Genomic DNA, 16,726 nt, shown 5'->3' on the forward strand with positions numbered 1-16,726 from the left:
TATGTTTTGTTGGAGAAATAACCGCAAAGAGTTCAATAAGTTCCTTTTGTCACAAAATTTCCTGTAATCCTACAACATGTGGTACAAAACGCACAATACAACATGGTTTTTTCTCTATTAGGAAGCAAAGCAACATCGAAGGAGATCCAAAAATAAACAACAAAAAAAGATAAGGAAAACCTCAGACCTTCACTTTTTAAGGATTTCTAATCACTCACCTCGTATCGATAAAGAAAACAAACTACAAAGGGCACTTTTGAGAAGGGAGGTGGAGATGAAACAGACAACTGTTGACAAAAAGAAGAAGATGAACATCTTCCTCTAATAAGGAATTTTGATGATGATGATGACTTATGAAGAAGTATGGAAGACTTGATGATGATGCATGGAAAATGTTGAAGACTTAAAAGAATGCTTCGATTCAAGAGATTAATTGAAGACTTAAGAGTTTAGTTGTTTAAAGTCTTGTAATATGTGTACATTATTTAAGATAGTTAAAATAGTAGGTCAAGAGTCAAAAGGCAGAACCCAAACAACAGAGCACTGAGAGAAAATTCTTATTTTTACAAAACGCACTGTGATAATCGATTATCACTTATGATAATCGATTATCATAAGTTTTCTTTTAAATTTTTCAGAAACTGCTTTGAAATAATCGATTATTTCAGAGGATAATCGATTATCAGTACGAAACAATGTTTTTCAGAAACTGCTCTGGAATAAGCGATTATCACTTATGATAATCGATTATCTATGGCAGTTGTGACTTAACCTTTCATATTCTTAACCTAATTTCTAAATAGGCCTCTATAAATAGAGTGGTTGGCTTCCATTGTAAACACACAGAAGTTAGAGAAGTTTGAGTACTTGAGAACTCTCTGTGGGAAGGCTTTGAAAAACCTAGTGTGGGTAGAGCGATAACTTTCATCAAGTGGGATCTTGAGTGATTGAGTGCTGCTGCTGTTGCTAGGAGAAGCCGATCATCCTTTGTGGGATTCAAAAGAGGTGTTCATTCCTTGTGTGATTCAAGGAAGGTGTTTTCATCCCTTGTGGATTTCAAGGGAGGTGTCTTCATCTCTTGTGTGATTCAAGAGAAGTGTTTTCTAAACCCTAATCTTTCTTATCATTGATTTAAGTTTGGTTTATTTTAGTGATTTAGTTAATCTCGTTTTTGAAAGATTAACAACTGGACGTAGGGTCTTTTGATCCGAACCAGTATAAATACTTGTGTTCAATCTTCCTCTCTATCTCTTTATTTCATCTATTATTGTGTTATAAAGAAATTAGTTATTGATCTACTTGATAAATTTTGAAAAATTTTAAAGTATTAATTTTATTATTCAAAAACCAATTCACCCCCTCTTGGTTTTGTCCGCACTCTCAAACATTCCGCTGCGCGATACCAACAAACTACGAAGGGCACAAAGGGCACTTTTGAGAAGGGAGGTGGAGATGAAACAGACAACGACACTTTTCTCCCACTTTTGTTAGTGATTGAGCAACAACGATGTAGACAAAACTATAAAATTTGTACTACGGTGCACCTTCTTGCACAATGAACAACAAAATGGAGGATAAAAAACAAAAGCCTAGGGTTTCGTAAGCGATTCAAAGGATTGTGGAGAAGAACTATGCAAATCAAACCGTTGCTTAGTCTCGGTCTCTAACCATCGAGTATTAGTAACAATGAGAGATGAGAGACTCTTCAACAAACAAACACGCCTCTTTCACTCCCAAACTTATTGATAGCATTGAATTTAACAAAAAAAAAGCAGTAAATAATATGTCACAACTTATCACGTCAATAAGTAATAGAAGTTGTAAAAATTTTGTTATTACTATATTATGAATATCCTATTCAACTCAAATTTATATTTTAATATTTATAAATTTATAAATATATTTTAAGTTTTAATTTTAATATGATATTATTTTGTTAAAATTTAATAGTGATTCATATAAAATCATAATCCATTTTAATAATAATTATTAAAATTATACATATATCATCTTTTAATTAAAGATTCACAACATTTATTTCATTAAATAAAAGTATTTTTTCATTAAACTTTTTTAATTTATTATAAATTTGTAATCCAAAAAATCTGATCAAATTAACTCAGAACATGAACAATCCAAATAGACTAATTCGAAATGGTCCTCATTTTCGTAGTGTTTGTTGTGGATGGTCTTTATTTGGACAAAATGTTTAAAATGATCCTCATTTTGACCGAATGTTAAAATGGTTCTCATTTTTGCAATTCGTGTTTTATTTGTTCCTTTTTTGTGACACCATTTAAATCAATAACGAAGCACTGTACAGGTGTAGGGATGGTAACGGGGCGGGACGGGGACGGGTTTCGCTATCCATACCCATCCCCGCATAAAAAATTCATCCACATCCTCATACCCAAACCCAACGGGTATCAAACTTTTGTCCCATCCTCATCCCCACCGAGTAACGGGTATAATCTCGTACCCATACCCGTACCCTGTTCTAACTACTTCAATATTAATTTTTATAAAAGAAAAAAATTACGGTAAAAAAAACATAATATTATCAAATATTCAAGATTAGGAGGATGATTGTTTCTTCCATACCAAATATTTTGAAATAAATTATAATTGTCAACATTTTATATTAGAATACCAAATAAAATTTTATGAGAACCAAAACATTTCTTAAATTTGCAAACTACAACATTGATGAACTTAGTTGATAAAATTAAAAAATATTTCAAAAAAATAAAAAAGAAAAACAAATATTCAAATTAAAATATATTTTAAATGTTTGTTTACTTCAATTTTTAAAATTTTTAATGAATCTCTTTTTTATACACTAATAAAAGTTATAATACATCAAAATGACACAAAGAACAAATAATAAACATAATAATAAAATTTTGACATAGATTTTGTATCTTTTGAACTTCAATATATGTTGGATAGTGACAAAAAAATATTCATAGCAATTACATTAAATTTTTATATTGTAGTAAATAAAAGTTATTTATACAATTAAAGTGAAAAAATTACAGTATGATTAATAATGAGTTATAAAATAACAAATAATTAGATAGAATATATCGAAATATTATTCTATTGATGAAAATAAACAATAAATAAAAATATTAAAAAACTAACAAATGTGTGTTTTAGAAATAATTTGAGAGACTATTGGAAGAAATCGCACAAAGGAATTCAAATGTATAATTAATGTATGATAAGATGAAAAATACCTTAGAGAACTAATTATTAAAAAAATTATGTTTGAAGTGCTTAAATTAAATAGAAATATCATTAGTGACCAAAAAAATTGTCATTAAATTACAAATAAATTAGTAATTAAATTGGTCACAAATTAAGTACCGATTCGATCATTGAATCGGTCACTAATTTAATTATCGATTCAGATAATAAATCAAGTATTACCACCAATGACGAAAAATAGTGACTGATATGGGTTACTGACTAAATCAGTCACTATTTCATGTTTTTCTTGTAGTGAATTATTATATACTATTCCTAAATATCATTATATATATACATATACATATACATATATATATATATATATATATATATATATATATATATATATATATATAATTTTAACCACTTCAAACATAATTTAAAGTGAAAAAATTTATAGTATGATTAATAATGAGTTATAAAATAAAAAATAATTAGATAGAATATATCAAAATATTATTCTACATGATGAAAATAAAAACAATAAATAAAAATATTAAAAAATTAACAAATGTGTGTTTTAAAAATAATTTGAGAGACTATAAAAAAAAATCGCACAAAGGAAATCAAATGTATAATTAAGGTATGATAAGATGAAAAATATCTTAGAGAACTAAGAAAACTTTTCAAATATCAACATATATACTCAATGGTTGAAAAATAACGAAAATTATTTTAATGAAACAAAAGAGTTCTTCAAATTAAACAAAAATTAATAATAATAAGTAAATATTTTTTTTATATTACCTTAAATTGAGATATAAACATTCTCATGTGAAAGGAAAATATATAATAAATAAAAATATTAAAAAATAATATAAATATTCAAATGTGTGGCATAAATTATTTTTAATTAACATACATCATATTTTAACATAATTACATAAAGGTTATGATAAGATAAAAAATATATTGGAGATGCGAATGAGTTTCATGACAAACCAAATAATTAAAAGAAATAAAAAATAGAATATATATATATATATATATATATATATATATATATATATGGTTACTTAATTAATTGTGAATATTTTAATAATTTAAACGAGAATAGAGATATGGCGGGGACGGGTATTATGGCGGGGATATGTACATCCCCATACCCATCCCCATACCCAACTAAAAAAGTCGGGGATTCCCCATACCCATACCCATACCTAGTCAATGCGGGGATTCCCCGTCAAAACGGGGATGAGTTCGGACAATACCCATGGGGATGGGTTTATTTGCCATCTCTATACAGGTGGCATTGTTTACGTTGCATTGGGGTGTGTTACGTGTACTATACATGTGTGGTAATTTAGAAATCATGCAAAACATCACAACAATCCAAGCACAAACAAATCCCAAAATAGAATTACGAAAACCCTAACCTACGAGCAAACACAACCCAGAAAACCCTAAACCCACTTACCTTTTTGATGATGATTAATTAGAAAATTGAAATGAAGAGCGCGACTGCAATCCAACGATGAAATGACAAGTATTAGTTGCTTCCTCTGCACATCCGAGCTCAAGAAAGACGAAGATGAAAAAATCGCCTCCAACGATGAAGAGCGCAACTGCAATCCAACTCAAGCCCTAATTGCAAAATTTTTCCCAGATTGAAAAGTTAATGTTAATTAGCCAACTGTACAGTAACACACCCTAATGCAACATAATACACAAACAGTACAATATGTACATTACTCCGTTACTGATTTAAACGGCGTTACAGAAAAATACCAAATAAAACACGAATTGCGAGGATGATGACCATTTTAAACATTCGATAAAAATGAGGAACATTTTAAACATTCTATCAAAATGAGAACTATCCACAATAAACATTATGAAAATGAGGACGAAAAAAGATATTTAAACCTATATAAATTTTAAAATATTAAGTTTAGATTATACTAAATTTATAGTACAACCGGAACTTATACTTACCCTTACTCGTCATCTGATTCAACACAAATACCCAATTTAGATAGTTTATTAGTGTTTTAGTTAAAAAAAATTTAAATAAAAGTATTTAAACTAAATAGATTGAACTTTCAAAAAATTAAAAGCGCAAAAAACATAGCATTTAGGTAGATATTTCACACTGACCATGGCTACCACAGAAGATAGAATACCGACAGTGACTGCGAGCGTGAGTGCCATGCACTGTCAAGAAAGCCACCCGTCACAACACAATACCACTTTGCCCCACGATAAATAGATAGACCTTCCCACACCCGAAAATGGCTTCCATAGTTGCTGCCTCCTCTGCATTCTCCTCTATTCTCACCGCTCAATTTCTCATTCCTTCTTCCTCGTCTTCTTTCTTTCTCAGAACACTCACTCGAAGGTCCACCGCGCCGTCACTGCGTCTTTCATTCACGTCACGACGACCACTGCACAACCTCATGGCTCACGCCTCCCTTGGCCTCACTCGCCCATCCAACACCGAAACCCCCAAGGTTGAATTTCATTTCTCTTAATTTCAGTTGAATTTGAATTTGAATCGATGCTGACTTGACATGAAAGTGTGGAAATGGAAGATTTCTTTCGCGTCGAAGGACGTTGACGTGGTGCAATGGAAAGGGGACCTGCTCGCGATTGGCGTCATGGAGAAGGACTTGGCGCGAAACGCCGAAGCGAGATTCGAGAACGCGATTTTGAGTTCCGTGGATTTGAAGTTGGGCGGGTTGTTGGCTGAGGCTTCCTCCGAAGAGGATTTCACCGGCAAACCGGGCCAGTCTGTAGTTCTCAGAATCGCTGGTGGACTCGGGTCCAAGCGCGTGGCCCTGCTCGGCCTCGGCGCGTCCGCGTCCACCTTCGCCGCGTTTAAGTCTCTCGGTGAGGCTGTTGCCGCTGCCGCCAAGTCCGCCCAAGCCGGCCACGTCGCCGTCTCGCTTGCCTCTCCAGACGCGTTTTCCGTTGAGTCTAAACTTAACACTGCTTCTGCAATTGCATCTGGTATTTGTTTCTCTTGAGATCTGCGTGTAGCATTAAATGGTCATGTTTGATTAAATTTTTCAATAAACTCTGTTAGAGGAAAACAGGAAGTAGAAGAAAACCAAAATTGAAAGTTATTTGGATTTCAGTTAGGAAATTAAGTTGAGTTGGTGAAAAATAGTAACCATTGACGCTTTTAAGTTTACTAGAGTTTGAGGTGTTGCTTCTAAATCAATCTGGAAAAAAGAGTCAAACATACTACTGATACAGTGTTCCATGGAAACTGAGGTTTGTTTGGATGTTCCAACTGAAATCCTAAGGAATTGAGTTTCTCAAGTTAAAATTAACTTAAGATACGTTTCTACATCAACTTCTGCTGAAGTGTATAAATTATAGGAAACGTGTTTTTCTAGTTCTTGTTCTTTCAAATACGTTGGATTGCATATAGATGAAGGTGGTCTCGAATTTATAAGCCATTTGGTGAGAACAAATTCACACTTTTTTAGAAGTTTTAAACCAGGATCATCATTATGAAAGTGCACATACCTTGGTCACTTTGATCTATGAGTACCATAGAAACAGATTCTTTCCTTGAATCTTCTAGTTAACATAAGAAGCTTTGTTTATTTTACATTTTTTTTTCTTCTTATTAGTGCAAGTTTATCTAAATAGAGCCTATATGTTAATTGAAAGGTTGTGATTTTGAAATAAGATTGAGTTGTGTTGTGTGGCAGGGACGGTGCTGGGAACTTTTGAAGATAACAGGTACAAGTCGGAGTCTAAGAAATCGGCACTTAGATCAGTGGATATTATCGGGCTTGGATCTGGGCCTGAATTGGAGAAGAAACTTAAGTTTGCAGCAGATCTCTCTTCTGGAATCATTTTCGGAAGGGAGCTTGTGAATTCTCCTGCTAATGTGCTAACGCCAGGTTCATATTAAACTAATGTTTATATGTTGCAGATAGGTTAATTTAACTAAACTTCTTAACAAGCTCTAAAAGGAAAGTAAAATAAGGCAAACTTTTGACAAAATTTAAAATTAATTCATATATCTCAACTTTAGTCTTGTATTTTTTATTCATGGGTTTGGTTTGACCTCCCATATTTTTGTTTTTTTCTCTTTTTCTTTTAATAATATTTTTCATGTGATGAGAAATGATAGATGTATTTTGAGGTGTCAGACTAGCTGAGATGTTAAAATACATAGTGATGCCTAACATAAGCTTTTATAATAAAAAAACTTAAGTCTTCACCGTGCTACTTTTGCAATTAAAAAGTTATTGCAGATTGAAAGCTAATACAAGCTACACCATGCATACACATGCACACAAGGTTGTTAAATTCTACTCTTAACGACTTTCAATTTTATATTCCAACTCTATAACAGAGTAAATGAAATAACAATATAAGTCAATACCAGATGCAATGACCGTGATATGTGCATTATTTTGTAGTTTAAGCAGACATGATAAAGATATCAATGAAATTGTAAACTGAATTTCGTAAAATTATTCAAGTACTCCGACAAACATTGGCAACAATCATGCATTTTGAGGCTAAAACCATTTGAAAGTCTTTTAAATTCTGTAGTAGAATCAAGAATTCACTCTGTTAATTTAATTGTACTTGTATAAAAAATAAAGAGAGTAAACATGTTCTTATATGCAATGGTTGTAAGAATTTAATAGTAGATTCAAGAGGTTCAACAACCATGTGTATGGATCATATCATGCAAAAGTGTGAGAAGTTTTAACTTGACCACTTAATGTTGTGTTGACAGTAAATATTTATGCTCTCATTTGACACCCTCTATATGTATGCATTTTTCCTCTTTTTGAAGAGGTGAATTCGCCTTAGAGGGAGAAGACACAAGTTGTAGCTGTTGGTTTGAAATCAGTGGTTGAGATTGTGACAAAATGCATGATATGCACTTGTATACAAATTATGAGCCTATATTTAAATATATTATCCCGGTTTTCTCATTGATGGATATAATTTCTTTCTCTCTAAAGTGAATTTCTCTGTTCTAGGAGCTAGAATATAGACTAGAATATGGATGCACATGCGTCCTTGGCTTTGAAGTAACAGGGCAGTTAGTTGAACATTTCAATGTTCCATTGCTACATGTGTGAGATACTTTTGCATTTCAAGGAATTGATGCGTCCTCAATGAATTATTTGGCTCAGGGGTATTGGCTGAAGAGGCATCAAATATTGCTGCAGCATATAGTGATGTTTTTACTGCCAAAATATTAGATGCTGAGCAGTGCAAGGAATTGAAAATGGGATCCTATCTTGGTGTTGCTGCAGCCTCAGCAAATCCTCCACATTTTATCCATTTGTGCTATAAACCACCAACTGGACCTGTAAATGTCAAGTTAGCATTAGTTGGAAAAGGTTTGACTTTTGATAGGTACTTGATTTAACCATGTTTCATTTTATTTTAGCTGCAACAGAAAACATGCAATGAGATTTTCCCCGATGTTATCCTCTGTATTCATTTTGGGATTATAACTCTTATTGGTTATAAAGTTGTATATTTTCATTTCTCTGGGTGCTGTGTCCATGGTAGTCAGAATCTTGTTCCACTTTGAAGAATCACACGATTCTACATTTCTGTCATGCCTTAGCAAGTTTGTTCGTGCTTAGAGCTGCCGCTAAGCAGAATCGGTAGATTTGCCGTGTAGAATCTTAAAATTGGTGGAATCAAAGATTTTCCATGTTTTTGTGCGCCGACATATTCCTAAGCTGACTAATTCGTAAGGGCAACATATTCAACTTGTTTTTCAATCTCTTTCTGTAGGATGTATGGCTACTTGTAGGGTCTTACATTCACTGGACCACCTGTCTCTGTCTGGATTTTTTGTTGACTTCTCTTGGAGGCAAACCCGCTGACACTTTGTAAGTATTTTGTGGGTAAGAAAATCAAGCCCACCCCTCATAACTCAAACAAGAAGAAATCTTCTATCAATTCGAACTCTCCCATCTTGACTGCAATTTGTTTGCAGCAACCGTGTGTTTTCCTTTTCTATTTCCATCTGCTAAAATTGTGTCTGGTGCCATTGTCAATCAGAATCAACACTCTCTTCCTTGAATTATTCGTTCCATTTCATGGTTTGGGGCTGTGTCAAATGCTCTAAAAAACACATGGAAAAATCCATCCATTGGCACAAAGCTTCTTTACCCTTGTGCCCTTCATCCCCACTTTCTAATTTTGTAATTTCCCGTTCATCATTAACATGTTCATCCTTTGCTAAAAGTAAATCCTCAAACTTCTCTTTAGATATCAATGTCCACTTACAAATGGTGACCCACTCTAATTGCGTAACTTCTCATCCTTCTTCCTAACATATTTTTTATATGGCAAATTACTTGTGCTCGATTTTGTTGTGTGTGCCGATTGTTGTCTTCTAGATTATGAATTGTAGTCATGGCTTTAGTTCCTCCTAGTAAACCTTTACCTTGATTCCAGAAGCCTTGACATCCTATTTGCCAATTTTGTCATGACTTTGTGTATGGAGATCATTTTACCTATCCCTATTGTGGGCATGTTTCCTCTCTTTAATTTTTCTCACTCCTCCATGTGACCATGAAAACTCTAAGTGTTGCTCGATCTAAATCTACTTTCTTTACTAACTATGTCAATGTCCCATTCTCCATTAACAAGTTAGATGCAATACACATGATATTTGGGCATTTGATACCAAAGCTTTGGCTTAAGAGGGAAGATTATGTTAACCATGTTACCCATAAAACGACCTCCATTGATGAAAAAGATGTCCATCATTGGTCTAAAGTTGATGCCCAAGTTTGTAGGTTATGAAGTCAACTATTCATCCTTTCTTGAATAGATATTTTTAGCTATGAGACATGAGCCAAGGTTTGGGAATATGCCCTCTAGTGATACTCAACGCCTTTATGGCGTTTGCCAAAATCTCTTGAGTATCATTGCTTCTGGACGTATTGATGGCTCTATGACTGATTACTTTGCAAAAGTTCATGGTCTCCTTCATGACGTCAACAAACTATTGCCACTCCTTCCTAGGATCTTTAGCAACAACAAACCTTCATGTTGTTTGTCACAAAATCGCTGGTGTTATGTTTTGCCTGGTTGTCTTCCTTGGTTGGCTATTGCTCAGGCAACCCCCCTATATCTCTTGATTCTGGTGTCTCCCCCTTTGATAGTTTTGGTTAGTTCCATTACTTCTGTTGTACATGCAAGCAATTCATTTGTTGGTCTCACTTAGTCCACCTCTCTTGGCCCTTGGGTCCCCACTCTGGTGACATGAATCATATATCTTTTAACAAGTTTCTTTTCTCATCTCTCTTCATTTTTCGGTTTTTATCCTTTGGCACTGTTTATCATATGGCTCCCAAGCCCATGGTATTGATATTGTCCATCTTCTCCCTTCTCTCTCCATTAGCAACGTCCTTTTGTCTTTAGGTCTCCCTTTGGCCACTCTTCAAGACCACCCATCATTGGCTGCTGCTCAACTTGTTGATCCATTGGACACATTGCAACAATGATGATCCTGACATAGTTTTGTACAATTTGGTATAGCTTATAAAACTTTTGTACATTTACATGCACATGCCCATTTTTGCTGCATTAGACTTACAAAGAGTCTTTCTTGTTTATAAAATTAGTGTCTATTAAACTCTAATGTCTCAATATACTTTGATTTGATCTCTCTCTCTCTCTCTCTCGTTTTTCTCTTGCTTATAAAGCCTACATCGTTAATAGAGAGAAAAGGAAAGAAAGAAAATGAAGGTAAATAAAATAATAAAGCCTACAATAGTAACAAAGAAAGAAAACCTGAGTGAAATATAGATAAACAAAATTTATAAAGCATGGCATCTATGTAATGCAAAATATAAAATATTGTTTTTATATTCAAAGAAGCAAAAAATACCATCCTATTCTTCATTGACGCTTCTTTTCCTTTTCTTCATTTTTCATCTATGATACTTTGTTTGTTGAGTGGACCTACTCACCTTATGAATCATGCATGACAGTTGCTGAATCGCAAATTACACAATTCAGTTGCTGTATTGGGGGAGGAAGATTTTCTTGAATCGAGATTTGAATCACATGATTCTTGCTGTTCTAACTATACTGATTTATATTCATTTACCTACCAACTTGAGGGATAGTGTTGTAAATGGTAGATTATTAAGATAACAATATCCTCAATATCTCTATTAGTTAGGAAACAATATTGAGTCTTCCTCCTATTTGTTTAAGCATATTTTTATTCCTTATTTTAGAAGTTTGATTGCTACAAATAGAGGTGATGAAAATGTTATTTGTGTGTTTGTGATTAATAAAATAGTTCTTTATTTCCTTAAGCAGTTCAAGTTTTCCCATTACAATTTGTGGACAACTCGATGATTATAGGGCTACAACTAACATATCAATGTGGAATATGCTGAAATTGGTAGTTTAGGTGGTTTTATTGGATAGATAGATCATGGTGGAAAATGCAATTTCTCCTTTAGCTTCTTATTTTGATTTAACACTATAGTTGTTACAATTTTTCTTTGTTTTCTTTTTTGTTTTATTAGTGGTGGTTACAACATCAAGACAGGACCTGGTTGTTTGATTGAACTCATGAAATTTGATATGGGCGGTTCTGCTGCAGTTTTTGGGGCAGCAAAAGCTCTTGGTCAAATCAAACCTCTTGGAGTGGAGGTGTGATGTTTATATTATTGTTCATTTCTTCTCCTTTTATTGTCACACATTGTTTTTGATCCTTCTGACTTTCAAAGTAATGGTTAAAGCCTCTGCTTGGTAACTAGTTGGTGGTGACTTCATATAAAAATTATAGGATTTTTTTTATCTCGTTTTAGATGTTTTGCAGTTAAGTAATAATTATGAATTGAGTTGCCACTTTTCTATATGATAATCTGTTCTGTTGAATCACTTTTGAAGGTTTTGTTACAGTACGGAGGTGAAAATCTTGTAGTACTGGTATTGATCACTAGTAATCTATGCAGTTGTTTTTGGTAGAATGCTTGTGTTTCTAATGTATCTCTTTAGCCCTTGCATATTTTTTCGGAATAGGATAGTACTTATAGCTTTTTTAAATCCCTTTGCACAAAAAGTACATTTTACATTAGTTTAAAAATCCTGAATGTGCAGGTTCATTTTATAGTTGCGGCTTGTGAGAATATGATAAGTGGAACAGGTATGAGGCCTGGAGACATTCTCACAGCTTCAAATGGAAAGACTATAGAGGTCAGGATTTCATTCATTGTTTTCATTTATACATGTTGAGAGAGAGAAAACTAGATGGAAGAAATGTAGTGGAAAAGCTGTGTATTGGCAACACAATGTCGTCCATTTTATATAAGATGATGTGATAGGCCAAGAGTATGAGCTCGGTTTGATTATTCTCTTTTATAGGTTAATAACACAGATGCAGAGGGTAGGCTTACCCTTGCAGATGCTCTGGTGTATGCTTGTAACCAGGGTGCTGAAAAGGTATGCTGCTAAGAATCTGAATCTACAATTACATAAATCATAATGTATTGGCATATAATTTAATATTTCCCACGTGTTAGATTTGACCAATAATTTAATATCTAATACAATTCTCGAAAATGTTGTAACCTTTCTAATTTGTCCTGCTGAACTAAAGTTCAATTATTTGAATAATACTATTTTTCATTGTAAAAATACCTGCGTGTGGCGTTCCTCTACAGTCTGAAAAAACATTCATACAGAAAGTACTTTGTGAATTGTGTTTAGTAATGGCTAGTCGGTTGTCATTGTATTTTTTTGAATTTTGATTATGTATTTTGAAACAAGCTTACCACGTGTTAGTTGTGTAGTTTGGTTTTAGAACTCTAACAGGTTGGTTGACTGTTCTTCAGATAGTTGACCTGGCAACATTAACTGGGGCCTGTATAATTGGTCTTGGATCCTCAATAGCAGGTAATTTTTATATATGATCATTTTACCAATATTTGTTAGTACAATAGATGACCAAATATATAGCTGGCAACTTAAACTTATAATATTGTGGGAAAGAGGAGAGCTTGGAAGAACCTGAAAGTGACATCTGGAACTTGTGAAAGTTGCCACACGATGTTGTGTTTTCCATTGTTGGCAATTATTTTGTCATTAACTACTGAACTCATGCAAGGAGTTATTCATTATCAGCTGATTATTGATGCGAACTATTGTTTTCGAAGGTGTGTTTACACCAAGTGACGACCTGGCAAAAGAAGTTTTTGAAGCTTCAGAAGCGAGTGGGGAAAAACTATGGAGGTTGCCATTAGAAGAAAGCTACTGGGAGTCAATGAAATCAGGAGTAGCTGATATGGTGAACACTGGTGGTCGTCCAGGTGGTGCTATTACCGCGGCTCTTTTCTTAAAGCAGGTATGTGCTAATGGAACATTTTATGTTTTCATTTCTCTCTATAAAATAATGGTTTGTTGCTTCTAAGGTACTTATAATATTTAACACAATCACAAATTTTGGTATAAATGCTTGTAATTCTTATTTTGGATGGAGCGTTGTTGCACTTGAAGTGAAACTATTTATGAAGGGACTTATAAATACTGACGCGCATCTTAATTGGGTAGCTTTTATCTGCAATGTTCATGGAAATTTCTGTGAGGGTTTTATAAAACAATTGTGGTTTTTACAGTTCGTTGATGAGAAGGTTCAATGGATGCATATTGACATGGCTGGTCCAGTTTGGAATGAAAAGCAGCGGAGTGCAACAGGATTTGGTGTTGCTACTTTGGTACAATGGGTTTTGAGGAACGCATCTTAAATGCCAACTCAATTGTTGAAATCTTGTCCAATTTTAGTTTGTTATTAATTATTAATGAGCTATCTGAAGGGATGTAAAAGGTGTGGCAGCTTTTAGGTGTATTTAAACATGTATGAATAATGAATAAATACTGTTTAAATCGACTTCAGTCTGTTTGTTAATATTTTTTGCTTCGCTGATTCTAGTTAATGTATGTTCATCCAATGAAATTCTATCATCAACTTAGTTGAGATGTTAAAATTTGATAGTGCTGCTTAAAATAATTTTATAAAAAATAAAAGGTTTTCTCGAATTTTATAATTTGAATATTTTCAGGAATGAGCAGCTCAAAATAATAATTTGAGTTCTAGTATGATTGTGTATAAGACGTTCCAGAATATTAAATTTAACTTTTTATATCTTGATTAGAACAAAATAAATTTATAAAATCTTAAAAGACATTTCATTTGAAGAATTTTAAATTATGCTTTTAAGTTTTGGACTGAGGAATATTAACTATTTTTGGAATCTGAAATAATATTAACAAATCTTGGATTTGACTATTTAATTATTTTTTTTCATTTCTGGATTGACGTTAAAATTTGTTTTCTTCATCTAGTATTTACCGATCCTTGAGTAGCAACACTAACAAAAAAAAAAAAAAAAGTGATGACTCTGTTTATAGAGAGATCACTTAAAAGGCTAATAATAATAATTACACGTCCAAGTAAAACTATATTAAAATATTTTTAAGCCATTTATGATTTCGTTCTTCTTCTTATCTTTCATTTATTAGTCTGTTTTCCTTTTCTCTTTACATTTTGTTTGAATTTGTTTAGTGATTCTCTTGTAACATAGTCTTGTCACGGGGCATTTCTTCCTGTCAAAATGTTGTCATGATAGCAAAAGTTGATCCATAATTTGTAAGCATCAATGGTTTGAATTTGAAAGTTCACTTAAATTAGTGTTTTTTTCACACGAGTCATTTCGTTCTTACTGGAAACTTACAGATAGATTTCATTTGCAAACCAAAACTGGAAGGGAATAACTAATTCTGATGAACGAACATTTTTTTAAAATTAAAACAATTATTTATAATAAAATAAATAAAAGTTAGTTTTATTATAAAAATTATTTATATTTTTTTTAGGATAATGATATTTTGATTCATTTTTCTTTACTCATTTTTAACATACTACTTCAATCACTTTTCAATTATTTATTTTGATTTTTTAAGTGATATAATGTGATGATCTAAAAGTGATTGAAGTGATGAATTAAAAGTGAATAAAAAAATGAGTTAAAATATCATTATATTTTTTTATAATTATAATTTTATCTTTAATTAGTTTTTCAATTTATTTGTAAGTTAATATTAGTGGTTTTTTTGTATTTCAGGGTCCCTTTGACTAGAAAATTGTAAAGTGGGATCTGTTGATTTTAAAAAAAAAAATGGATCAAGTCGTTATCTGAGAGGACGACTTCCCAAGGCCGGTTTTGTTTTTTTTTTTTGTCTAAATGAATGTTGTTGCGTCACATAACGGTTTTTGTTTAATAGAAAAGTGAAGTCGTGGACGACTTCACTTTTCATTTTTTTTTAACTTTTCAGTTTTAATTATTTCTTTTTCTTTTTTCTTATTTTATTTTTTAAATATTTCAGATTTTTTTCTTTTTTTAAAATTTAACGGTTTTGCTTATTTTTTTATTTTTCAATTTTCGTTATTTGTTCTTTTTAAACTGATTAGTTATCAATATTTTTTAAATTTTTAATTTTTATTTCAAATTTCGTTAAATATAAAAATTATATGGATTGTATTTATAATTATTTTTATTCCTACAATAAAATGAACTTAATAAAATAGATTGGATAATATAAAATTACATAATAAAAATAAACTAAAAATAATTACAGAAACAATCAATTTTTATATCTAACAAAATTTGGAAAAAAAATTAAAAATTCAAAAATATTGATAACTAATCAGTTTAAAAAAAACAAATAACGAAAACTAAAAAATTATAAAAAAATTAATTAAAATTGAAAAATAAAAAATAAGCAAAACCCTTAAATTAAAAAAAGAAAAAAAATCTGAAATATTTAAAAAATAAAATAAGGAAAAAGAAAAAGAAATAATTAAAACTAAAAAACTGAAAAGTTAAAAAAAATGAAAAGTGAAGTCGTCATGTTACAGGACGACTTCATTTCTCTATTAAATAGAAATCGTTATGAGACGCAACAATATTCATTTTAGAAAGAAAAAAAGCGAAACTGGCTTTGGGGAGGACGACTTCACCGTTGGAAGTCGTCCTCCCAGATAACGACTTGATCCATTTTTTAAAAAAAAATCAACGATTTTCTAGTCAAAAGATCCTGAAATACAAAAAAGCGAATATTAGTTTATAATTTTCTTTTCCTAACGGTATAGTTTGGTGGAAAAGTTACTTCAAACTTAGTAAGTGGCGCGAAAAAAATTGGCTCCCTCCATTCCTAACTGAAACTGTTTTTTTATTTTTCATTTTTGTGACCTTATAATTTATTAGTTTTCATTTCATTTTCTTGTTATTTTTTAACAAAACTTTTGTGCAATAAAATATGATCAGAACTTTCCCTCTACTAATCATCATTCCCAGTTCATTGCAACAAAATTTCAAAAACACCTCTCATCGGACAACTCATCTCTGATACAGACTCTTTTCCCTCCGTCCAACTTTGGCGGCCTATTTCCTCCTTAGCTTTCGGCAGAGAATAGTACGGTTATGTATTCTCTCCGATCGAATTTGCA

At 32.1% G+C, this 16,726-nt stretch overlaps 1 protein-coding gene across 1 annotated transcript; it reads left to right on the forward strand.

Annotated features, from left to right (window-relative positions):
* The first annotated feature begins 5,374 nt into the window (after window positions 1–5,374).
* Window positions 5,375–14,137, forward strand: LOC114163215 (leucine aminopeptidase 1-like). The gene is made up of 10 exons (XM_028047389.1): window positions 5,375–5,702; window positions 5,784–6,201; window positions 6,915–7,109; window positions 8,367–8,592; window positions 11,745–11,871; window positions 12,322–12,417; window positions 12,586–12,663; window positions 13,056–13,116; window positions 13,377–13,564; window positions 13,836–14,137. Exons 1-10 carry the CDS (start codon window positions 5,484–5,486, stop codon window positions 13,962–13,964), a joined length of 1,737 nt encoding a protein of 578 aa, XP_027903190.1. The 5' UTR covers window positions 5,375–5,483; the 3' UTR covers window positions 13,965–14,137.
* The last annotated feature ends 2,589 nt before the right edge of the window (window positions 14,138–16,726 follow it).

Source organism: Vigna unguiculata, chromosome 9 (genome assembly GCF_004118075.2).
Source record: "Vigna unguiculata cultivar IT97K-499-35 chromosome 9, ASM411807v1, whole genome shotgun sequence".
Classification (NCBI taxonomy): Eukaryota; Viridiplantae; Streptophyta; class Magnoliopsida; order Fabales; family Fabaceae; genus Vigna; species Vigna unguiculata.

What these genes read in the sequence shown, in the direction of transcription:
- LOC114163215 (XM_028047389.1), top strand. Translation starts at nt 5,484, where the DNA reads ATGGCTTCCATAGTTGCTGCCTCCTCTGCATTCTCCTCTATTCTCACC. An exon ending in TGCTTCTGCAATTGCATCTG is followed by an intron (nt 6,202 to 6,914) that starts GTATTTGTTTCT and finishes GTTGTGTGGCAG; the next exon opens with GGACGGTGCTGGGAACTTTT. An exon ending in TCTTGGATCCTCAATAGCAG is followed by an intron (nt 13,117 to 13,376) that starts GTAATTTTTATA and finishes TTGTTTTCGAAG; the next exon opens with GTGTGTTTACACCAAGTGAC.